This window comes from Eubalaena glacialis, chromosome 8 (genome assembly GCF_028564815.1).
Source record: "Eubalaena glacialis isolate mEubGla1 chromosome 8, mEubGla1.1.hap2.+ XY, whole genome shotgun sequence".
In the NCBI taxonomy this organism is placed as follows: domain Eukaryota; kingdom Metazoa; phylum Chordata; class Mammalia; order Artiodactyla; family Balaenidae; genus Eubalaena; species Eubalaena glacialis.
The window spans coordinates 78,658,885-78,680,725 of record NC_083723.1 but is presented as its reverse complement, the minus strand read 5'-3'; the positions used below and the strand labels follow the sequence as shown (position 1 = coordinate 78,680,725).

Genomic DNA, 21,841 nt, shown 5'->3' with positions numbered 1-21,841 from the left:
TGTGCAGGTATAGAAGGTGGACACATACAAATCTTCTTTACACAAATACGAGTGTTTTGGCTTAAAACAATTGCGTTTTTCAAAAACCCTTTTAAAGTAACTATCTCCCAAATTTTTGCCTTTGAGGGAAGGAAGAACAAATCAGTTTTTCCTCAAAGGAATGCAATAAGGAGATCTACCTTTTCATGCAATTGCTATAAAGCACTGCAATAATTCTTATCTTTAGTGACATGAAATTCTTTTCAAGCAACAGTTTTGATGCTTTTGCATAGCAGTGACCTTTGCTCTCCGCAGGCTGTCAAAGATGTAACATCAGAAGTTTGTTTGCTGTGCAGGGCAGTGAGTTGACAAGGGTATTACTATCTTGCTGAGCATCACATGATGTGAACTTCTAACCTTACTCAAGAATGTTACATTTTTCACATTGACTGATGTTACTAAAAAAAGAATTCTTTTTTCAGACTACTCTAATGTAAAATATGTAAGCAAAAACAAAATTGAGCATGTATTTCTTACAAGTTATTTCATGTTTAAGCTTATGTAGCTTGCATATATTTTTACATATAAAAAATAGAGTCCATTTGATTTTTTTGAACATTATACAATATGCTTAACTTTCTAAAATAGTTTTTACACCTATAACACTACCCAAGGAGAGATTCTCCATTATCTTATTATTGTGTTTTACCCATTGTCATCATGTTTTAAAAATCTTTTCATTTTTGCAAAAGTAAATATCTCCAATGTTTAGCTTGTACTTTCATAACAATTCTGTTATTCTTGCCCCGTGATCTGTTTTTGCATGTTTAACTTACAAGAGCAAATACATTGTTTAAATCTTTCACAAGCCAGCTAATTTAGAATGTTATTTTCTTTCTTTCTTTGCCTTCTTTTTTAACCATATATGCTTCTTAGGACAAGAAACATAATGATATGATTTTTTTTTTGATAATTTTGAAAACATAGATCATGATGTGGATAGAATAGGAAAATTAATTCATACAATAAAGACAACTAAACCGATTTAATTTGTTGTATTCAGAATGTAAGCTTATTGGTGGTTTATGACATTATGTTCCATCCCATTTTTTTTTGTTGTTGTTGTTTTTAAAAAACACATCTCACAGGGATTATTTTTTCAGTGTATAAGTGAACAGTGTTAACTTTTGTGAACCCACAATGTTTCCAAGGATATCGATGCATAATTTTTTGTGTATGTTTAGACACACTTAAAATTTAGAAGAGTAAACCAGAGGAGCTTGCTGCTCTCTGAGGAACAAGATAATTCTTAATTTTTATGTCTGGAATTCATTTTAAGAATTTTGACATTACTTTCCGAAGGAGAGAGACTAAGGCTAATAAACATAGACTGCCAGGTTTTCTCCCCCGTTGTGATTCTTCTACATCAGGGGCCTCTAACACCCGGGCTGCGGACGGGTACTGGTCCGCAGCTTGTTAGGAACCGGGCCGCACAGCAGGAGTTGAGCGGTGGGCGAGCGAGCCAAGCTTCGTGTGCCGCTCCCCATCGCTCACATTACCGCCTGAACCATTCCCACGATCCCCCCCACCCCACGCTCCACCACCCCCCGTCCGTGGAAAAATTGTCCTCCATGAAACCGGTCCCTGGTGCCAAAAAGGTTGGGGACCAATGTTTTACATCATAACTAATATTGCATGCGGAAATAGAATAGTCAATTTGTATGTACAGGTAGCCATGTGACATAAACAACTTACTGTTCTTTAACAGGGCTCACATGTGGGACACAGGAATGAGGTTGGTCTTTGGGTAACATCATCATCAAGATTGCAGAAAGCACAGTAGAAAATGCATCTTGTTCCCAGGACTGCCAGATTGCTAGCTCTGTTGCCTTTTTACAGCAGTGAGATTTAATGAAATGCCCATGATGCACATCTAGGGAGAGATGCATCTTGCACACGGTGGGGGTCTCTCTTCCCCTCCTGTGCTCCTGTAACTCCCATTAGTGTTAATGGGAGTTTCACTAAGCGCATCGAGGGGAGGAGAGACCCCCAAAGTGGTAAGGATTATGTGTTAGAAATCACCGTATACTTTTCTCTTCCTTCTTCCCTCTCCCCTGCGTTTGAAAATCTACTGAATGAAAAACTATTGTGAGAGAATCTGAAAAAGGAAAGAGCAAGCAGCAGGCTGAACAGCTGCAGAACCCACTGGGACGCTCCAGCTAAGCCAAAACTTCTCTAGTTTTTAACCCAGGTTTTCTTTCTTCAGCCTTTTAGGATCAAGCCTAAGGCTGATCAGCATGGGGAACACACAGGAGCCTCGACTGGGGAAACCAGCTATTTAGATCCTTTTACCTCCTGGCCAGTGACTATGGGGGAGGGCCTTGCGTGTGAAATGATGTCATCCTCTCTTTGCTCTAATTCCTTGACTTTTAAACTGACACTGACGGACTGCATGGGGCACAACATTTGACCCAGTTAGCAGTTGATTTAATCTGACTAGAATGTTTCAACTTCTAAATCCCTATTTGTCTAAATAAGTGGTTTTTAAAGGAAATCAGTCACTTTATTATTAAGTAATTTTTTTCTTAAAAAATTTGACAGTGTTTGGAGAAATCTGTCCAGCCAGAGTGCCCTCTAGTGTCCATTCATAGAATTTCCATAATATATGCTTTGAGGGGAAAAATGTAATGAAGGGTGGCCACAAGCATTGTTAGTTCTTGGTTGGATTCCCAGGCTTGTGTACATCCCTGCTAGCTTCTGTGATGAGTGTTCAAATGCTAGAGTGGAAAAGTCAATAAGGTGTCTTTCTCTCTGTCTCCCTCCCTCCTTCTATCCCTCCTTTCCCCCGTCCCCCTTCTTTTTTTGAGTTCTTAGAAAACAAGTGGAAAAACTTTAATAGGAGGATTGTCCTTGTTTATTTTCTTAAAAGTATAATAGAAAAGTCGCGTTTTACTTCTTAAATAGTCAGACTCCATATTATTCAGATTTTCTTTTTGGCTTTAAAAAAATGTTTCAGATACTAAAGAGAATTTATTAAATTTCTAATAAACCTAACACTTTGTATAAATCACAAACTATGTGTAATAAGATGAACGCCCTCCTGACACGCTAATGTGACCGGTTGTGTTGGAATTGCCAAGGAGCCTGCTGTTTGAGAGCCATATAACAAAACTAAGATGACAACCCTGATCCAGCATGTGTCTCCACAGTTATCCCCTCAGAATTCAAAGATGACATTCCAATGATGGAAGTTGTCAGCACGTGTATGTTCTGCCTGGTTAGTGAATACAGGGACATCTTATTGATATTGCTTGCATTCTTTTTGCATTAACTCATCAAAACTCAATTATCATGAAATTAAAAACAGGAAACAGTTCTCAGTGTAACAAAAGCAGCCAGTGTATTTAACTCTGTGCTGTGTTTCAGGCGACCCACGTTGTATAAGTGACAAAGCATTTATTACCCGGTTTATTGTGGTATTATAGAGCGGAGAACGCTAAATAATCAATCAGTTAATGGTCTGTATGGCAGTTTGAACACATCACATCCATTGTGCTTATGCTGTTAGAAGGATGAGCTGATAACTCCAGTGTATGTTGCATGTTTATTCAGAGCCTAATGTCCTAAACTAGCGCTGACAGAAATCTTGGAAATTGCAGCTTTAGCACTGGCATTTTCAAAGTTGCTAAAATATTTTAGAAATAACTTTGAGAGGCTTTGGGTACAAAAGTCCCTAAAGATAAGAGCTGGAATTATCCTTTAGATTACTTTCATTTTATTCTCTTCCTTTAACTAGCTTTATGTTTTGAAAAAGTTTAAATTTAGGGACTTCCCTGGCGGTCCAGGGGTTAAGACTTCGCCTTACAATGCAGGGGTTGCAGGTTCGATCCCTGGTCCGGGGAGCTAAGATCCCACATGCCTCGTGGCCAGAAAAACAAAACATAAAAAAAGCAGAAGCAATATTGTAACAAATTCAATAAAGACTTTAAAAATGGTCCATATCAAAAAAAACACTATATATATATATATATATATATATATATATATATGCCATTGAGGCATTTTTTTTTTTTTAAGTTTAAATTTCAGAAAGTTTTTTTGTTACCTCGTTTGGTTATATTTGTACCTTAGCTCCTTTATTATTATTATTTTTACGATGTGTCCTAAATTCTGTACGGTGCTTTTTTCACAGCGTGTTTATCACATCTCATGGATATTGCTCATTATACAGGGAGGCTGACTCATCTTCAAAACATGTTGCAAGTGGGCTTAGGTTTTTTATAGAAAATAAGTGGGAAGTAACTTAGGTGCTGGTTTGAAGAAACATGTTGCAATTACAAGTTTTAGGTAAAAACAAGAAAAGGAGACAGGAAAGAAAAGACATTCAAAATTAGATCTTTTTGAAAATGGTCCTTAATTAGATGAGAATGAGAAGTAGGATTCTTGTGTGGATGTTATAAAGTGTTCTTTGAATGAGGACAGAATTTTTTTAGACTGTTTTGGTGGTTTGGAGTGGCCCTTTAATTGCTATTTGTTCATTTTTAAGTGAGGGCCCATTACATGAAAGCTCTAACTCTTGTTTTCTCTTTCTTCTTCATAGGAGATAAAAGCACCGATTATGCTAATTTTTACCAGGGTTTGTGGGACTGCACAGGAGCTCTTTCTGATGAATTGTCATTTAAACGTGGTGATGTGATTTACATTCTTAGCAAGGTAAGCAGATACCCCAAAATGACAACTGTAAAGCATGAATACAAAGCTGGATTTTTATGCATTTGGATCTACAACACTAGGGAAAAAATGCCAATTGGAATTCTTCTAGGTCCTTGTTAACAATTGGGAGTTCACAATAATTATTTTGTCAAGTGAAATATAATCAAATTTTAAACACAATCAGATAACAGGATTCAACTTAACAGTGTGTTTACCTATCACTTCAGCCTTTGGCTCACAGCCACACACTGCCTTCTCCAGAAACAATAAACTTATGTGAAAGTTAACATTGTAAGGTATTAGGTTATTTATTATGTTTTTCTTTCCTCTTCCTTTTTATTCTTCTGTGTGCTTATTCTGATTTTGTCTGCCATTCACTACTGGTAACACTGTGTTTATAGAACAAGTTTTTCATCTTTATGTAAATACATTGGGTGTTCCGACAATTTAAAAGCAATACTTTTCTATTCAGACAGGTTTAGGTAATTTTTTTTTAAGTTTAACATAATTGTATTTGTAAACATAATAGCAAAGTATATTGCTATGAACTCATCCTTATATATACAAAATCAGCGTTTCTGCCTCTTAAGATACTGGATTATTCAAAATGCTTCTGGCCTTAGATCTAAAAGTCAAGATTCTTAATTGATTATACTTTTAATGACATGCATGAGCTCCTTTAACTTTCATATTTTAACTTTGCCTACTGTAATATGGGGGTTAAAAAATATCTCCCTCAGTCTACTTCATGAGGCCACATTAGAAACAAATGATATATGGAGACTATTTAAATATAAGTAAAGAAATGTTACATAAATCGTAAGTCTAGGAGTTTAATGTGCTTTGTTGATTAGAGAAATATTTTGGAAAGATTATGACTTATTCAGAAAGATAATGTGACTTATTAGATACAGAAGAGAATTTGGAAATAAGGTCACTTATTGAATTTAAACACTAGTTGACTGGTGCATAAAATCATATACAGAGAATCATAGAACATTTGAGTGAGAGATCTTAGGGCTCATCTATCTATCCTTGGTTTTACAGATAAGGGAATTTGGGTCAAGAAAGTGCCAGAGCCAGTACTTAACAAGGTGTTTTGACTCCCAGATCAGAGCTTTCTGCTCTATTTTTTTCTTATGCCTGTATCTATCTTCCTTCCTTTTTCCCTCTCTTCTTCCCCCGTCCCCCTTCTTTCCTTACTTGTATTTAATTTGTAAAACTGTCGTAAAGTGCCTAAAATGTGCAAGGGCCCATTCTAGGCACCAGGAATCCAAAAAAAAAAAAAAAAAAAAAGAGATATAAGCCCTTGTAGATTATTGGAGGAAAATAGTAAGTAAATACAGCCAACTGTGATCATTGCTGGTTGAGGTGCCCAAATAAGACTTGTCCCTTATTTCTCTCAGTCCTCTGCTCGCTAGTGTATTTTTTTTTTTTTTTTTTAAAAGATGCTTTCAGTTCTTGGAAGCTATAGATAGCCATATCACAACTCTTGGATTAAGCCTGTTACAGAGCATTCAATAGTCCTGTGTTAAAATGACAGCTTTTTGAGTCAGTTACTTAATATAGAAAGCAAACTGATTAGTTTCAGTTCTTGAAGAGAAACTTTCTTGGAATCATTCCTCAAATTTACTTAGCTCACAGTTTCTTTCACCAATTTAGCTGCATAAAATTAAATTGTGTGTAAAATTGCATATAAAATTAAAAGGTTGATTAGCTTCCACTTGAAACTTCAGACTATAGGAATAAATGGCATGTAGCCAGTAATGTTTGTATGGTAAAATATGAAACTTACAAAGCCCATGTGGGTTTGTTCTTGAAGCCTTCTTTATGAATCAAGTTGTCTTTGTTTTTGTTTTTGTTTTTTTCAAGTTGTCTTTGTTGCTGAAAGCCTCAGAGTACCAGCCTCTGGGATAGGCTGTGGCGCAAGCAGCGTTCCCATAGGCTTGTCTTATTTCTGCCATTGCCTCAGAAAATCATTTTCTGTGAATATGAAATTGAAAGTACAATCATAGGTGTGTATCATATTTCTAGGATTCTGGGAGAAGTCATTCCTTTTCTCCCAAACCTGTTTTGTGATGATTGTAATTTTATATGTGAAGCCTGTCATAGAGCTGAGGGTGGAAGTCCACCTCATAGGAAGAATATACTCCTATCTAAAATTTCTAAAGGCTGTTATTTGGGTATGGGCTGCCCGAAAATGCTTCCTTTATCAACCTTACACAAGGTTTAAATTTCCACCGGCAGCATTTCATGAGAGGCCTTCTAGAGATGGGCATTTTATCTGGAGCTCATTTTGGTTTTTGAAAGAAGAGACAAGGCTTTGTTAGCACATTATCACCATTGGCTAGATGAGTAAATACCCATATTTACCCAGCTGCGGACCTAGTAGAATCAACCAGGTTGATCTTAGTGAGGGTGAAAGAAGGACAGTTAGTTTTCTCTTGATGGAATTTGGACAAATTCTGGGCCGTTGATGAGCACCTTGGCTATTTGTTGTCAGGTTGCTTTGGGGTTCAGGATATATTTGTGAAGACTCTTACTTCCCCACTTGGCTTTGGGTGAGTTCAGATAGGAACCTCTGGTGATTCTCTAATTTTATATTTGCTTGGTCTTCCAGTTTTTATAAAAATTTTGGCAAACATAGACCATAAGTTAATATCATAAATTTATTTAATACGTGAATGATGACAGCAGTTTGAATGCTGAGTATCATTATAAATTCAGAACTCAAGGCCCTTAGAAGAAGAGAGCAAAGAATTGCTCAAAAGGACTTGTTTCTAGATCAAGGTAGAGCTGATGCTATGTATTGATTGTTTTTTTTTTAAGTGCAATAAATATAGAAATCACTAACATTGTTACATGCCTAGAAATTTGTTTAATCTTTCTCAGAGTTATATTTAGATTTCATGGTGATGGAATGAAAATTTACCGTTTAAATTTATTTTTTACACCATCTAGTGGCTCAGAATGAGTGGTGCAGGTAATTGCAGCTAATGTGCACAATCAAAATGATGTCATAAATCCAAATTTAAATTTAGCTATGGGTTATTACTTTCCTATCTCATGTCAATGAAGTATAAGCATTAATCATGAAAATTCTTTTCATCATTCTGAATTAAATGTAAAAATTGTATACTTAAGGAAAAATGCATTTTAAGGAGTCTAACAGTATTTATAGAGACATAAAAAATGTGTACTTAGTAAAAAAAAATTAGTGCCAAAACTTTTCTAATAAAAAATGCCATTTAAAAGATTTCAAAGAAACACAACTTGCTTTTTATAATTAACTGATCTATAGTTTGCAGTATTTAATTATTGATTTGACTTACCTTCTAGAAGCTTGTTAGTTCTGAAAATAATCTTTTAAAAAAAGGCAACACAAGATAGTTTAAGAAGAGATACATTCTTTTCAATATAAATAAACCTTTAGATAAATCAAGAAATAAAATGGCATGTACTATAATAAAGAATATTTTAATTTTGTAAATATAATGACAAAAAGATTTAGCTAGTTTGATGATTAGGCTCTCTGTATTAAAATTCACTGTAGAAATATAGTTTGATTTTAAAATTCAGTCTTTTTTTTCTATTTTTGCAAGGAAGCCTTGATGGGGTGTCAGCTGTGCTCAGCCTGCCTGGGGGTGATTTATTTATTTTAAGCCTCTTTTGAGTTATACAAATCTTAGCTTTTCTTTCTTTCTTTACTTTTTTCTTTTTTTTTTTAGTGAAAATCAAATGTTACAATAAAGAAGGAAGAGAAGGCAGATACCCTGCCTTTCCCCTTCCCTTTTTTAACATTTTCCAATAAGCGGCTGCCATGTGACCCCTGGCTGAGCTAGCCCCTCCTTCAAAGTGTCTGGCGTTTTCTTAGTTTTAACCTTTGAACCTTACTAATAATAAATCTAAATACTACTTGCCTAAAAATGCAAGCCTGTAACTTTTTGCTTACAGGTCTTTTCATATAACATTGCTGCTGTTTTTTTATGTGTTAAAACATTTTATATACTTCAACAGTTCAGTGGAGATTTAGAAATTCCCCCCCCCCAAAGATGGAAGATATTTATAGGGGAATATATTTATAGGGATGGATGAAAGTGAAATATGTGATTTTTTTTTTTTTTTTTTTTTAAGCAAGGTACAATTACTTTTTTTTTTTTTTTAATTTACTTTTGGCTGCGTGGGGTCTTCGTTGCCGCACAGGGACTTTCTCTAGTTGTGGAGAGCAGGGGCTACTCTTCCTTGTGGTGCGCGGGCTTCTCACTGCGGTGGCTTCTCTTGTGGCGGAGCACGGGCTCTAGGCGCGCAGGCTCAGTAGTTGTGGCGCACGGGCTTAGTTGCTCCGTGGCATGTGGAATCTTCCCGGACCAGGGCTCGAACCCGAGTCCCCTGCATTGGCAGGAGGATTCTTAACCACTGCGCCACCAGGGAAGTCTCCAGGAATATGTGATTTTTATGACAGCTGCCTTGTTAGTGAAGTTATTCTGAAACACAAGGCCTACTTTCAGATTTATTTGATGGGGGAAATTCATATTTGAGATTGCAAATCTTTTATTTTAATTAATTAATTTATTTTTTAGGAATCAGGTTGTTTAAAATCATGCTAAATTCTTTTACTGGTTTGCATTTCAATTTTATTACCACCTTAAACATGGACATAATATCATAGTTAATAGTATTGTCCTAGAACCGTGTTTATGGAGTTTTATAATTTTCATGGCAGGATCCAGGTTATATAGCTACAGGCATATTATAGTCCCACATAGCTCTTTGGCTATTTTATTCTATTTGCTGTTCTGGATTTACATTGTCTATTAGTTTATCTTTCAATCTGTACTCACCAGTAAATTGCTAACCACATTCCTATTCTTACTTTTAAGGCAATAAATTATCTTTAGAGACTTAATGACAGAAGAGCTATGCTTCAGCAGGAAAGAGGCATGCTGCTTGTCTGCTATTAACAGAAAAATAAGAGAGTTAAGAATCCTGGAATATTTCATCTAGTCTAGGACACATGTGACTTGGGCTTTGCAGCTTTTTGAGACATTTTTTATTAAGTCAAAAACAGGAAATGTGGGTTGACAGTGTTCACTAATATACAGTAAAAGGGCATTTTTTTAGCGTGTGTTGTTTGGAGTTTCAAGCATTGCTTCCCTTTGAAGCTGTGACTTTTTCCAGTGCTTGGTGAAATGTAACTGTCACTGATCATTTGCTTCTCATTGTGAAAATGTTAAGATTCTGTTACTAAGGCTTTTTTGGCTTCAGACTTATCAGAAAAACAAATAAAATGAAAGTCTTGCTGAGCTCTACTGGCAGAGGGAAATAAAGAGTTCCTTTTTAGCTCTCTTAGTTTTTCCTTTGTGACCATCTGACCCCATGTGCCACATATAGCAAAACCACCTGCTGAAGAGTAACCAGGATACCTCAATATAGGACATACCTTGATGATACTAAGCTAGTTCGCTGAATGTTATCACATCATGTAGTCTTTTGGGAAGGAGGAGGAGTGTTTATACTTGTCACTGCAGTTGTTTGGGTCTGACGGCATTTAGTTTCTATGCTAAATGCCCACGGTGAAGCATAGTGGGCAGACCTATGCTATGCTTATAACCTCTCCCTGGTGGTGATAAGCAGTGTATGGAAACAGCACTATGTCAGAAGATGTTCTCATTCCACTCATGGGACTCCTCTTGTTACCTATTTGCAAAAACCATGCTCTAGTACTTCCCGATTTTCTCTTACATAAAATGGAGGAAGCAATCCAGGAAAATGTTGACAGATGAAAGGGGAAGGTGCCTGCAGGAGACAGGCTGTCAGGCTGAGCCCCTGCAGTGGCTTGAGAAGTAAAGGAGAAACCAGAAGGCAGTGTCAGAGAGGCAAGTTACACAGAGGTGGCAGTGGAGGGGCTGCTATGGCTGCAGAGCCTACACGGTTTAATTCTGCATGGAGTAAGCAAAGGTTTTCTAGGAGCAAACCAAAACAACCTTAAAGAAAAGAGCACCATGTTGGTAAGTAAAAAAAAAAATCTTAAATGGAAAAATCCATGATTTTTTAATGCCCTTCTGCTCTCCCCGCACCCCCCCAAAAAAATCAAGAGCTCCCTCAATGTATATATGGCACATTCTCACTCTTTTGAGATGTCTCCTTTCTTATCCCTTTAAAGATCAGATTCCCTTATGGAACAGCCCGTAATAATCAGGTTGCTTTATAGTGCACTCCAAAATGCTCTGTTATTTTGTTGCCCTGGTATTTTGCTACACCAATTAGTGGGAAGGCAGAGGGAGGGGATGAAAAAGTATTTATTGCATACCTACAGTATCCTGTTCTAGGTACTCAATGTGCTTTCATTCCTCTGATTCTTAAGGTAACCCTACAAAGGATATGGTACTATCAATATAATTTTGCAAGTAAGAAAACTGATGCTCAGTAAGCTTATTATGTAAATCACCTGAGGATACCAGCTAGGAAGTACCTTCTCCTGGAATCAACGCAGATCTGACCCTAAAGGCTTTTCTCTTTCCATTTTGCTATACCTAAGTGGGCCATGACCAGGATTATTCGTTTCCCTCTCTCAATTCCTTGAGGTAGACACTGTGTCTTAAGTATTTTTGAATCCCCAATATCTAACATTATGGCAGATAGATGTTTAATATATGTTTATGAAAATATAGTTAAAAATAGGAAATAATTGGGACTTCCCTGGTGGCGCAGTGGTTAGAATCCGCCTGCCAATGCAGGGGACATGGGTTCGAGCCCCGGTCCGGGAAGATCCCACATGCCGTGGGGCAACTAATCCCGTGCGCCACAGCTACTGAGCCTGCGCTCTAGAGCCTGCAAGCCACAAGTACTGAGCCTGCGTGCTGCAAGTACTGAAGCCCATGAGCCTAGAGCCCGTGCTCTGCAACAACCAGAGAAAGCCTGCGTGCAGTAAGGAAGACCCAACGCAGCCAAAAATAAATAAATAAATAAATAAATAAATTTACATTAAAAAAAAAAAAAGGTAATAATCCTGAACTTCTTAAAGGAATTTAGAATGGTAGAATCGTAGAGGTAGGGGAACCTTAGTGCTAGCTCTTCACTTTATAGGTGAGACGCTCTTGAGGCTCCACATAATTGGGGAAAAATAAATAAAAGGCTAATGGAAAAAAGGACTGCCTCTGGAGACCTTAAAAGACAATGGAGTTTCTGCGCTTGAACTTCCCGAGCTTCTTGGCAGCCAAACTGAAAAAGGGAGAGACAAGGAGCTAATAATTCTTTTTAATCATAAAGGAGGAAGCTTGGCTTTTCCCAGCACTGGCTACTTAAAAAAAAAAAAAAAACTCACGTGAATTTCTAGAATCTTCGCTGATTATCTGACCTCAACAACTTTATATAATAAGGATAGTGGCAGATATTACCCTCAACAACAAAATATTTATAGTACATATAACAAGAGATTTCATATAGGTAATTCTGTGAGGGTCCAAATGTATAATAATTAGACTTACCGATTTATGTTAAGTACGTTAACTAGATTATTGTGGAGTCTCAAAGAGTGATATAAATGTAAAAAAAAAAAAAATCACCCCTAAAGAACTTGGGGATTGCCCAAGGTCACATACCTAGTTAGTAACAAGCTGGAGACTCTCAGTCTTCTGAGAAAATAATCACAAGAATAAGAAGCAGCAGCTGAAAAACTAGCAGATTTTCCCCCTAGACCTGCCACACTGTTTCTGCCTTTGCAGGGTTCTGTCTTAACCTCTTCCGTACTTACAGTAAATTCAACTGAAGCCATTTCTTCGAAGAACTAGAATTATTTGGTCCCAGTGCTTCAGGGGACAGGTATCTTTCTTTCTGCAAGTGGAATTTAGGCTCTTTAGACAAGGTATGCTATACAGCACATTGGAAAACGTGATGGGCAACAGCCAGCCATGAGTAGGAGCGACACACTTCATATTGTGAAGCTAAACATACTTGAGAACAAATGTTTGTTTAGTCATCACTAAAATTCTTCAAGTATGTCCAACATACACATAGAAAATATATTCCTATTGGAAATTACCCTTCTTAAGAAAACATTTAGGAGGGTCATCTGGTGCATCATCCAAAATGAAGAAAAAGTATGTTTGTTTCATCATGAAGTACATATTTATTGAACATCTTTTACACATCCTGGAGTGTGGGGCATACAGTTTGAGTGTAAGACATTGCCATGATCTCAGTGAGTTTCTACTTTATTTTAGTTGAACGGACAAAACTAAAGTACATAAACTCCACTGAGGAATAAATACTCAGCTTGAAATGGGAGATGTAAGTATGGATTAGATAATTCAGAGAAAAATTCATGAAAGCTGGGTAACCTGAGTCGAGTCATAGTTACTAGATAGGCTTTGGATGAGGGAGGGGAGATACCCCTTGGGGAAGGAGTGCCACATACAGAGGCAGGAATGAGTGCAGCACAGAAGGTTGGGCTGTGGGACCAGAGCAGTGAGAGGAGTTTGTAGTTAAAGCATTGGGGGGCTAGTATACATTCCTGAGCAGCCGAGTAAACTGACAAAGGCCGTTTCCGGGAAGTACAGAGAGGCAGAGTGGATGATGCAATAATCCAGGGTGAGGTGATGAAGGTCTGAACTAGAACAGTTAACAGTCATGTATTGGTTGGTGAAATACACTGAGTACCAAGGCCACCCACTACTGAGCATGATTTGATCTTTCTTTGCCTAACAATATCTAAGAATCATCAGTCTGCATATCAGTTTTTACTTTATGCCATTGTAAACGTTGACTGGGTAGAAGTTTGAATTAAATGTGTCTTGACTCTGGAATATAAACTAAAATTTGTTACAGGAATTAAGTTCTTACTGTCACCTTCCTTGCTTGTCTTTTGTCTCTCTCGCTTTAAAAATGGAGTGCGCAGTGCACAGAGGAAAAAAATAGTAATTCTTTCAATTAGAGTAACTCAAAGTCACACTTGCACAGTAAATTATAAAGTAGTGAGGTTGATTTCCATGAGCTGCTAAGAGACTTAGGGTGGTAAATCAGGTTCGTGATGGTGGTATTCAAACATCAGGGAGGATCTTAGAAATTGTTAGTGTCCATTTCCTCATTTAAGGAATGAGTTAGGAGACTAAGATTCAAGCAGTTAAAGTGTAGATAATAATAGTAAAAAAACGAAGTTGTCAAGTACCTGTTGTGCATTTTAAGACAACTTTTGAAATGATGGATGTATAAGAAACGATTCTTACAAAGTTTCTAATTGGAGATAGTAAAAAGGAAGAGATTGAAGAGGTAGCCTTGAAGAAAGTATTTCCATATTTTAAATAGTTATCTAGTTTTCATGCTACTACAATGTTTATGAACAATTTGAAAAATTGAAAATATCACAGTGAATAGTTGGAAAACAATGGTAAAGTCCACTGGTTCTGAAACTCAATGTAGTTTATATTTTGTGAATAAAATTACCTTTATTTCTGCACAAGGCTGGTATGTTTTGAAGCACAGATATACGTTTGGAGAAAGGAATATAGTCTTTTAACCTTTCTAACACCTGTTGCTTTCAAACAGATTGGTAACTACTTTCTAAAAGGGGTGGTACATCACAAAATCTTACTAATGTTTCAAGTTTCTGTTAAGGCAGCATTCTTTTACCATATGGTTTGTAGAAAGTGGATTAACATACTTGAGAAATGAGAATCATGGTGGTGAAAAGGATTTAAGTAAATGTTGGCATCTTCTTTAAGTGTAAAATAATACACTGGCAGAGAGAGAAGATTTAGTTAGTAAGTAAACATGGACATATGTTTGCTATTGTGTTGGATTAAGTCTCTGTTTCACTTTATCAAAACTAGTCCTTTTTCTCCTGCCTTTTTACATAATCACTTTAATTTATTGCTTAATAATGATTAATTGAGGCCTAAAATTTTAACTATAAAATAAAACAAAAACTATTTTAATGATATAAAAATTGAAAACAGAGGAGTTAGATCACAACTGTTCAGTGCTGCTTTATGATTATTTTCTCAAATTATTGGGCAAGTTCAGCTTTCTTGCTTCTTTGACTGCCACATTACATTTTGCCTTGAAGCCATCCATTTTGCAGATATTAAATTTCTTTTGAGTACTATTTTTATACACTAAGCATCACTACACCTCTGGATCTTGATAGCATTACTACGGGAGGAGAAAGAAGCTTTGTGTTAGTAATTACCTAACATTGTCAGAAGCTGACTGCAGGCCTCTTTCTAGTGATAACAGAATAACTGCATAATGTAGCTTTATAGCACATGATTAATAGAAAATAATTACACGTCCTACAAAGGGATGCAATATTTCTTATAAATTGACTAGAATGGTTTCCTGTAGATTAAAGGACTCTTCATTATTTTATCAGTCCTCCTGAAGTACAGTCACTTGCCTATGTTAGCATTTCAGTTGATATTAAGAGCCGAGTAGGGTGAAGAATACCAGATGGCAGACCTTCTTGTACCTGAGATCTCGTGTGCCATCAAGATGACATGATGCTTCCTAACCTTTCAGAGATTTAGATGGCAGCCTGGTATGACTTTTGTCTCTTTATTTTTTGTTTATTAACAAGATAAGGTGTGAGGGTTGTTTTTTTTTTAATGACCCACCCGTGACTTTTAGACCAATACTACAGTTAGTATGTGGACAGCGAGACAACATTGTATGGATTGCATTCTTTTCCACTGTAAGTAATATATCATTCATAATCACATTTGTTTGGGGGCAGCAAACAGGGAAGGCAAAGGAAGGCAGATTTTCTTCCTCCAAAGGAAAGCGTGTATGCTATTGAATCTTCAGGCTGGAGTTTAGAATACCATACTCCAAGATGCATCTTCATTCCAATTTATAGGCTGCCAATGGTTTAATTGGGATTCATGTTGCTCAGGAGACTCATACAGAGGATAGTAATGATAAAAGTAAAAGCTTCTGTGTTTGCAGTCTTGCTGACATACTCTAATGGCTGCAGTGTAAATCCATAAATTTGCTTACTAGATTTTTACGTCACTATGTTTTATCTTACCTCTTAATTCCACACAGGAGTGCTATATGGAATTCTTTACAAATGTAAAGTAATAAACATTCTGGTTTTTAATTTTTACTCTTTTCTGATTTAAACCTGTTATATATTAGAGTACTTTTATGAGGTGTGTATTTCATATGCCTTTCAATTATTTTAAATTAATTTAGTGAAACATTTAAGATTATTTTAGCCTAAAACTTAATTTTTTCCTAGAATGTTACTTTTAAGGGATTTGTTTACAGCTGAATAAACTCCTCTGCTGTTTATTACTGTACTTTCTGTTTAATGAATCTTCTCAGTTGCCATCATGAAAAATTCTCTCATGTGTGAAGTATGTCATTGGTCCTTTGTTGAAGTGATTTGTTGGAAATCAATTTCTTAAATTTGGATGTGAATGAGCTTTTTGAGAACAATAATATGCCCTTAATTTAGAGTGTAGATTATAATTTCAAAACAGAATATTATAAAGTAATATGAACTTTCTGGTTTGTAACTTGAATCTAAACATTGAAACCCAAAAAAAAACAAAAACAAAAAAACAAAACATTGAAACCCAAAAAAAAACAAAAACAAAAAAACAAAACATTGAAACCCAAAAAAAAACAAAAACAAAAAAACAAAACATTGAAACCCAGATTGCAGGCTCTTCTCTGAAAGCAGGTTTGGGTCATAATGTGCCCTCTCACTAAATGTGTTCTGTTTTTCTAGCCTTTGGGGGCCTAGTTCCTTTACTCTTTCCAAATAATCAGCTGAAAAAAATCTTAGATGGGATTGGATAAGAGCTTTGACACTTAGACTTACTTTGTTAATTATCCATTTTGAAATCTTACACTGTGGGTGGGCATTTGGCCTCTGCAAGGTGAAATACATTTGTTTTGTTAAACATTAGGCTCTAATTGTATTCATTGCCTTAAAAAATTGAAAAGGGCAGTTTTATTAGGTACCTATTAGGATATAATGGTTACTAATCATAGCTTTCAGTAAGTTGGTATTTTCTTCTGACAAATATATTCTACATAGATTATAGTCATCTTCACTGAGTTTTGGGCATCAGACTGTTTTCGTTGCTTAGAGAATTTTGTCCATTAAGTTCACACTATCAGGAAACTTTTAAAATCTTGAGTCTACTGCCTCATAAGCCAGAGCTGTGCCCTCATTAGAATCAGGCCTTTCTCCACCACCCCCGTTTTCCTTCCATCTTATTCTTACGAAAAACTTAATTCTGATACATCCCATTGTTTAAAAAAGTACTTATAGATTTTAATCTTGTAATCTCTCTATTGATAGACTACATATCAATACACACCTGGGAATGTTGCTACATTTGTATGGAAAAATTGTATGATTTTCCTTTCTGATGGTCAATAGCATGGTTAGTCATCAATACAAATGTTAAATCTGTACTGGTATTAACATTCCCTCCCCACATGTAACTCGATATGCATATGCACATTTATCTGTGCCTCAGATGTTGGAAATCATAGCCTATTGAATTACTTTGGGGATTGATTTTAAAAATTTATCTTATATGAAAAATTAAATTTGGGTCCTACGGTGCTTTTTCAGAGTATTGCTTTTGGGAGATATTATTCTTGAAACTTGTAATTCATTTTACTTTGTTTGTATCTCACTAAACATAAATAAATTTGAGATAAAAATACATTAGGCAATCTGGCAGACAAATGAGACCGGGTCCAGTGTTCACTATGCCTAGAGCAGTGGTGTGTCTGTCAGTGGAGCAAAGGGAAGAAAAGGAGGCACAGGATTAGCTCACACTGCAAAATAAACGCAGAAGTGACTCATCAATCAGTCTTTTTTTACAGATAGATTAATATTTTGCCTTTATAATTTGAGATACTTTTATTTCCTGTTGATCTTCCCCCGTAAGGGTGAATCTAATACCACCTTTAAATTCCTTCCATTCATCCTTTACCTAATGTAGTTTGTGATCAATCAGAGGAACAATAAATGCCTTTGGGAAGCTTTTGAAAAGGAGTCCTTTTGTGAATTATTTTGGAAAGCCAATTGGGGAAGCATTATTAGTGTTTCCTTATTCTCTAATTTATCTGTTTAAAACGTCTATACTCATTTTTAGATTTTCCTAAGAAGGGGCATACCTCTACGTTCTAAATCATTTTCGGTCATATGAGTTTTAACTAGGAATTAAGTAGTTTATTGTGAAAAAAAAAAAAGTCTATCCTTGCCAGATGATAAGCTCCTTGAAGGCAAAGATAGTATCCTAAGGATCCTGCTTATGACCTCGGAGCCTCTAACACTGGTGTTTGCGTATTAAAAGGTGTCCCCCAGGCTGTGTGTGTGTGTGTGTGTAAGAGAGAGAGATGGGGGAGAGAGAAGGGAAAGGGGCCCAGAGAGCGGACTTCCTTATGTAGTTTCATTTGCTAGGTTTCTATCCTAAGTGACTGTTTCTGTGTTCTACACTGTGAAATAAACAGGCTTTGTCTTATACATTAATTTAAATCTTTGCCTAACAGCATTTTTAAAGTGTTCAGAATCAAAAAATGATTAAAATGTTTCAATTTGCAGCTCAAGCTCTTATAACTTTATAAAAAGAAATAACATTTCTAAGAAGTTGCATACAAACAACATAGTACTTACACCCAGTCTGAAGGTTAATATTGCATATTGTTTTCAATTAGGAATACAATAGATATGGCTGGTGGGTAGGAGAAATGAAGGGAGCCATTGGCTTGGTGCCGAAAGCCTACATAATGGAGATGTATGATATTTGAGAGTCCTGGGTAAGTACATTTTAATCCAATATTCTGTAATAGCTCATATGTTCTCTTGGTCTCTGCGTTATGAGTCTTTGCCGTTTTAAAAGTCTTTGTAGTTTTCTGATAGCACAAAGATTATGCTCCCAAATCATCTTCTTCTTTAAAAAAAAAATCTAGTTTAGTTTTAAAAACAACTTCATAGAATTTACTTTGGAAATAAATAGATTATTTAGAGAAAATCCCTTTGATAATAACCAGCTGTTTTCCCAAACCTCCTCCTCTTTAGTAAAATACCACTTTTATGGCCTTTCTGAGGAGCTGAATTGACAAAATATTGAGTAAACATTCATTTTTTTCCTTGGCTAAAAATGTAACATTTTTCTAAGCAGGGAAAATCAACATTTTGCCTGAAGAAAAAAATTAAAATGCAACTTTCCCTTTCTGCCTGCAGAAAAGGAAGATTCCTCTGCTAGTGTGCAAATGCTTTGGATTGAGAATCATCGTGAAAGCATGAGTGACAGCTCATAACCTTTCTTTGTTTTGTTGAGCATCGTTTGTCTTTGTTGTTTTATGCATTCATTATAATGTTCCTCTGATGTGAAATTAAATGAAGGATATTAATGTAAATTAGATGCAAGCAGTAAAGTTATACCTGTTGCTGTTTTTCAAACAAATAATCATAGGTTTATTTACTCATTTGATTTGTGTGAAAAATTCAGCACTATTTTATATGTATCACATAGTCATTGCTACTTCTAGTAAGAGTTGTAATTTCTCTTAATACTGGATATCGATTATTTTTTAGAATGTAATATATAATTTCATAAAAATTTCAATTGAATGTATCATGCAAGTTTTTGGTAGATGCTATCTAAAGAATGTAGCTTTGTTAAAACTTTGTAGATGAGTTATCTTCGTATTTATTTTTCAAACAATAGTAACATGTTTTCATGAAAGAATTTTTACTGATTGGTGTAGTTACTTTATGTTAAATATAGCCACAAGAAAGAAAAATGATAGAATTGCAAATGGGAGTATGCTGTCACCCTCTGCAACACACTTGAAGACCAGAACCATGGTTTGTGCAAAGCCCATTACCAATAATAAATACCCTGGTTATATAATGGGCTTGCCAACATTTTCTACTGTAGTTTTCTTTAAATTTAATGAAACAAAATTTTTATGAGAGGTCCCATTCTGCCACTAATGTAGTGGCATAAAGAGTCTCAATGTATTCTCAAAGTCAGAAGGCATAACCGAGTAATCTTACCCTGCCTGATTGTTACTGTGCTATTAAAGTCCCACCACAAAACAGTGCAAGTCCAGATTTGAGCCCACTCTGCACCTCTGAAAGCAATGAGAAGAGAAGGAAGGCTCAGAGAGGAGGGTGTAGAAATCCGGTGGGAACATGTACCCAGGTACAGGTGAGTGGAAGGGTAGTGTTAGTCTGACATTGGAGGTGTACGTTGTAGTCCAGAGCAAGGTTTGTGGAGTTATATTATTACTTTTTCATGTATGTTTGAAATCAAAGGTATTTTAAATGTCTACAGGGTACCACTATGGTATATATATCAAAATATACTGCTGATTGGATAATTATTTGAAGTAAATATAATCTGCTAATATTGAATCCTTGATTAGAAGGTACTACTTTTGTTGAACTTTTCAGATCTTTGCTTTAAAGATAAAGATTCTAACCATGCAAACGAGGCGATAATGTTTAAAAACCTCCGTTATTTATAAAAACTATCTACAAGCAATATTTCAGAGTTTATGTTTTACTATTATCCCCTCTGTACTGTGATTATCAGATTTCACATGTAAAAATATATATATATATTAATTTGGGGGATTGTGGGTGAATTCTAGTTTATATAGATTAGACCATGTCAAGTTAAAGCTTTCAGAAATTAATTTATGCACTTGTTAATCTTTTCCTCATATAGAGCCATTGGAATAGATTGAAATTATCTTGGCAAAAGTGAGACAACTGGAGATGAATTTAGTGGATTGGTTTTCAAAGCCTGAGAGATTGAAAAGTGAAAGCAGTTGTGGGTTCCACTGAAAATGTAGACTTCCTTGTGGACACAAGTTTTGTGCTTCTGGCCTAAATGAAGATTTTAGTCTTGGGCCAGTAGATGGCAGCAGCTTTTCATTGCATAGGAACCCACTTGGAAACCCCTCTTCCACTCAAGCACAGACTCACTCCAAACGTAAAGTATTTAGAAGATTATTGCCTCTTTTTACAGTTAATCCAGGAGAGGGAGTCCTTTGCCAACTGATGCCAGATAGTCTCTGGAATGGTGACAGTACAGAAAAAAAGTGTTACTTTTGTCCAGAGCTCCTCTGGCCTTTGTTCTTTTTCACTTGAATATAGGTGGGAGATGAGAAAGGAAACAAAAAATTTTTAATTGGTCTGACAGGAAAAACAATCATTACTTTCAACTCATGACTACTTGGTATTCATTTGGTGAAATCATCTGTATACTAGGAGGGAGAAAGTTTTCTTTCACCCTTGACAATATAGCACACACTCTTCAAGATCATAATAATCATTAATGTGAATTTAAACAACATGGCTTGTTAGAAAATATGCTAATTGCTATGTTCTCATTATGTTTGCTTAGCTTTTATTTGTTTTTCTATGAACAGAGAGCTAATTTTTTTCAAAGGTGATTGTAAGTCATATTTTACATAGCGTTTTGCTTGATTATTTGCTCTGTACTGAATTTGTACTCTATTGCCATTAGATGTTACAATAATGTTCCACTCTGCAAATTTTTAAGGTTCAAATAAAGTTTAATTGTTTGCAAACTGTTATGATGCTAATAATTCAACAGCCTGCTGTGTTACTAATGAAATTACTTTGTTATGATTAATTTGGAAAATAGTGTGTTTATTGTAGTAATTAAGCACAACAAGGTGAAGTAAATGATTCTAATGCCATCTGGCCTCCAAACCGAATGAAGAAATGAAATAGGGCTGTCATCTGAATTTATTCAAAGAAGTAAGGATAATACAAATTACTTTCATTGCTATAGGATTTACACTCAACCACAGCTCACTCCATTCTGTTTTTGCCACTTGGTTGTCTATGACAGTTTCTTTTATGAAAAAGAATGTTGTTTAGCCTAGCAATTATTTTGAATACTTTATATTATTTTAAGTAGATTATTTTTATCTTGTGCTAATTTAATTACAGATAATTATATAAAGTATTATGGGATCATAGAAAATCACTGTTCAACCATCTGTAGGTGAAATCTCTGTATGTGGAGGTTTTTTGCTATTACTGTTGAGTATAGCCTTTCGCAAAGAGTAGAGATTCCATTCAGTTGTTTCTAAAATGTTTCTACTCAAGACTCTCTCTTAGTTCTTATGATTCCACTTT

At 35.7% G+C, this 21,841-nt stretch overlaps 1 protein-coding gene across 1 annotated transcript in view; it reads left to right on the top strand.

Moving 5' to 3' along the window:
• The window catches only part of SKAP2 (src kinase associated phosphoprotein 2), a 156,884-nt gene extending 135,694 nt beyond the window's left edge, over nucleotides 1–21,190 (top strand). Inside the window, exons 11-13 of the mRNA XM_061197853.1 lie at nucleotides 4,580–4,692; nucleotides 18,373–18,474; nucleotides 18,902–21,190. Of these exons, the coding sequence (XP_061053836.1) occupies nucleotides 4,580–4,692; nucleotides 18,373–18,465 (206 nt within the window). The 3' untranslated portion in view covers nucleotides 18,466–18,474; nucleotides 18,902–21,190. The remainder of the gene's footprint in view (nucleotides 1–4,579; nucleotides 4,693–18,372; nucleotides 18,475–18,901) is intronic.
• The last annotated feature ends 651 nt before the right edge of the window (nucleotides 21,191–21,841 follow it).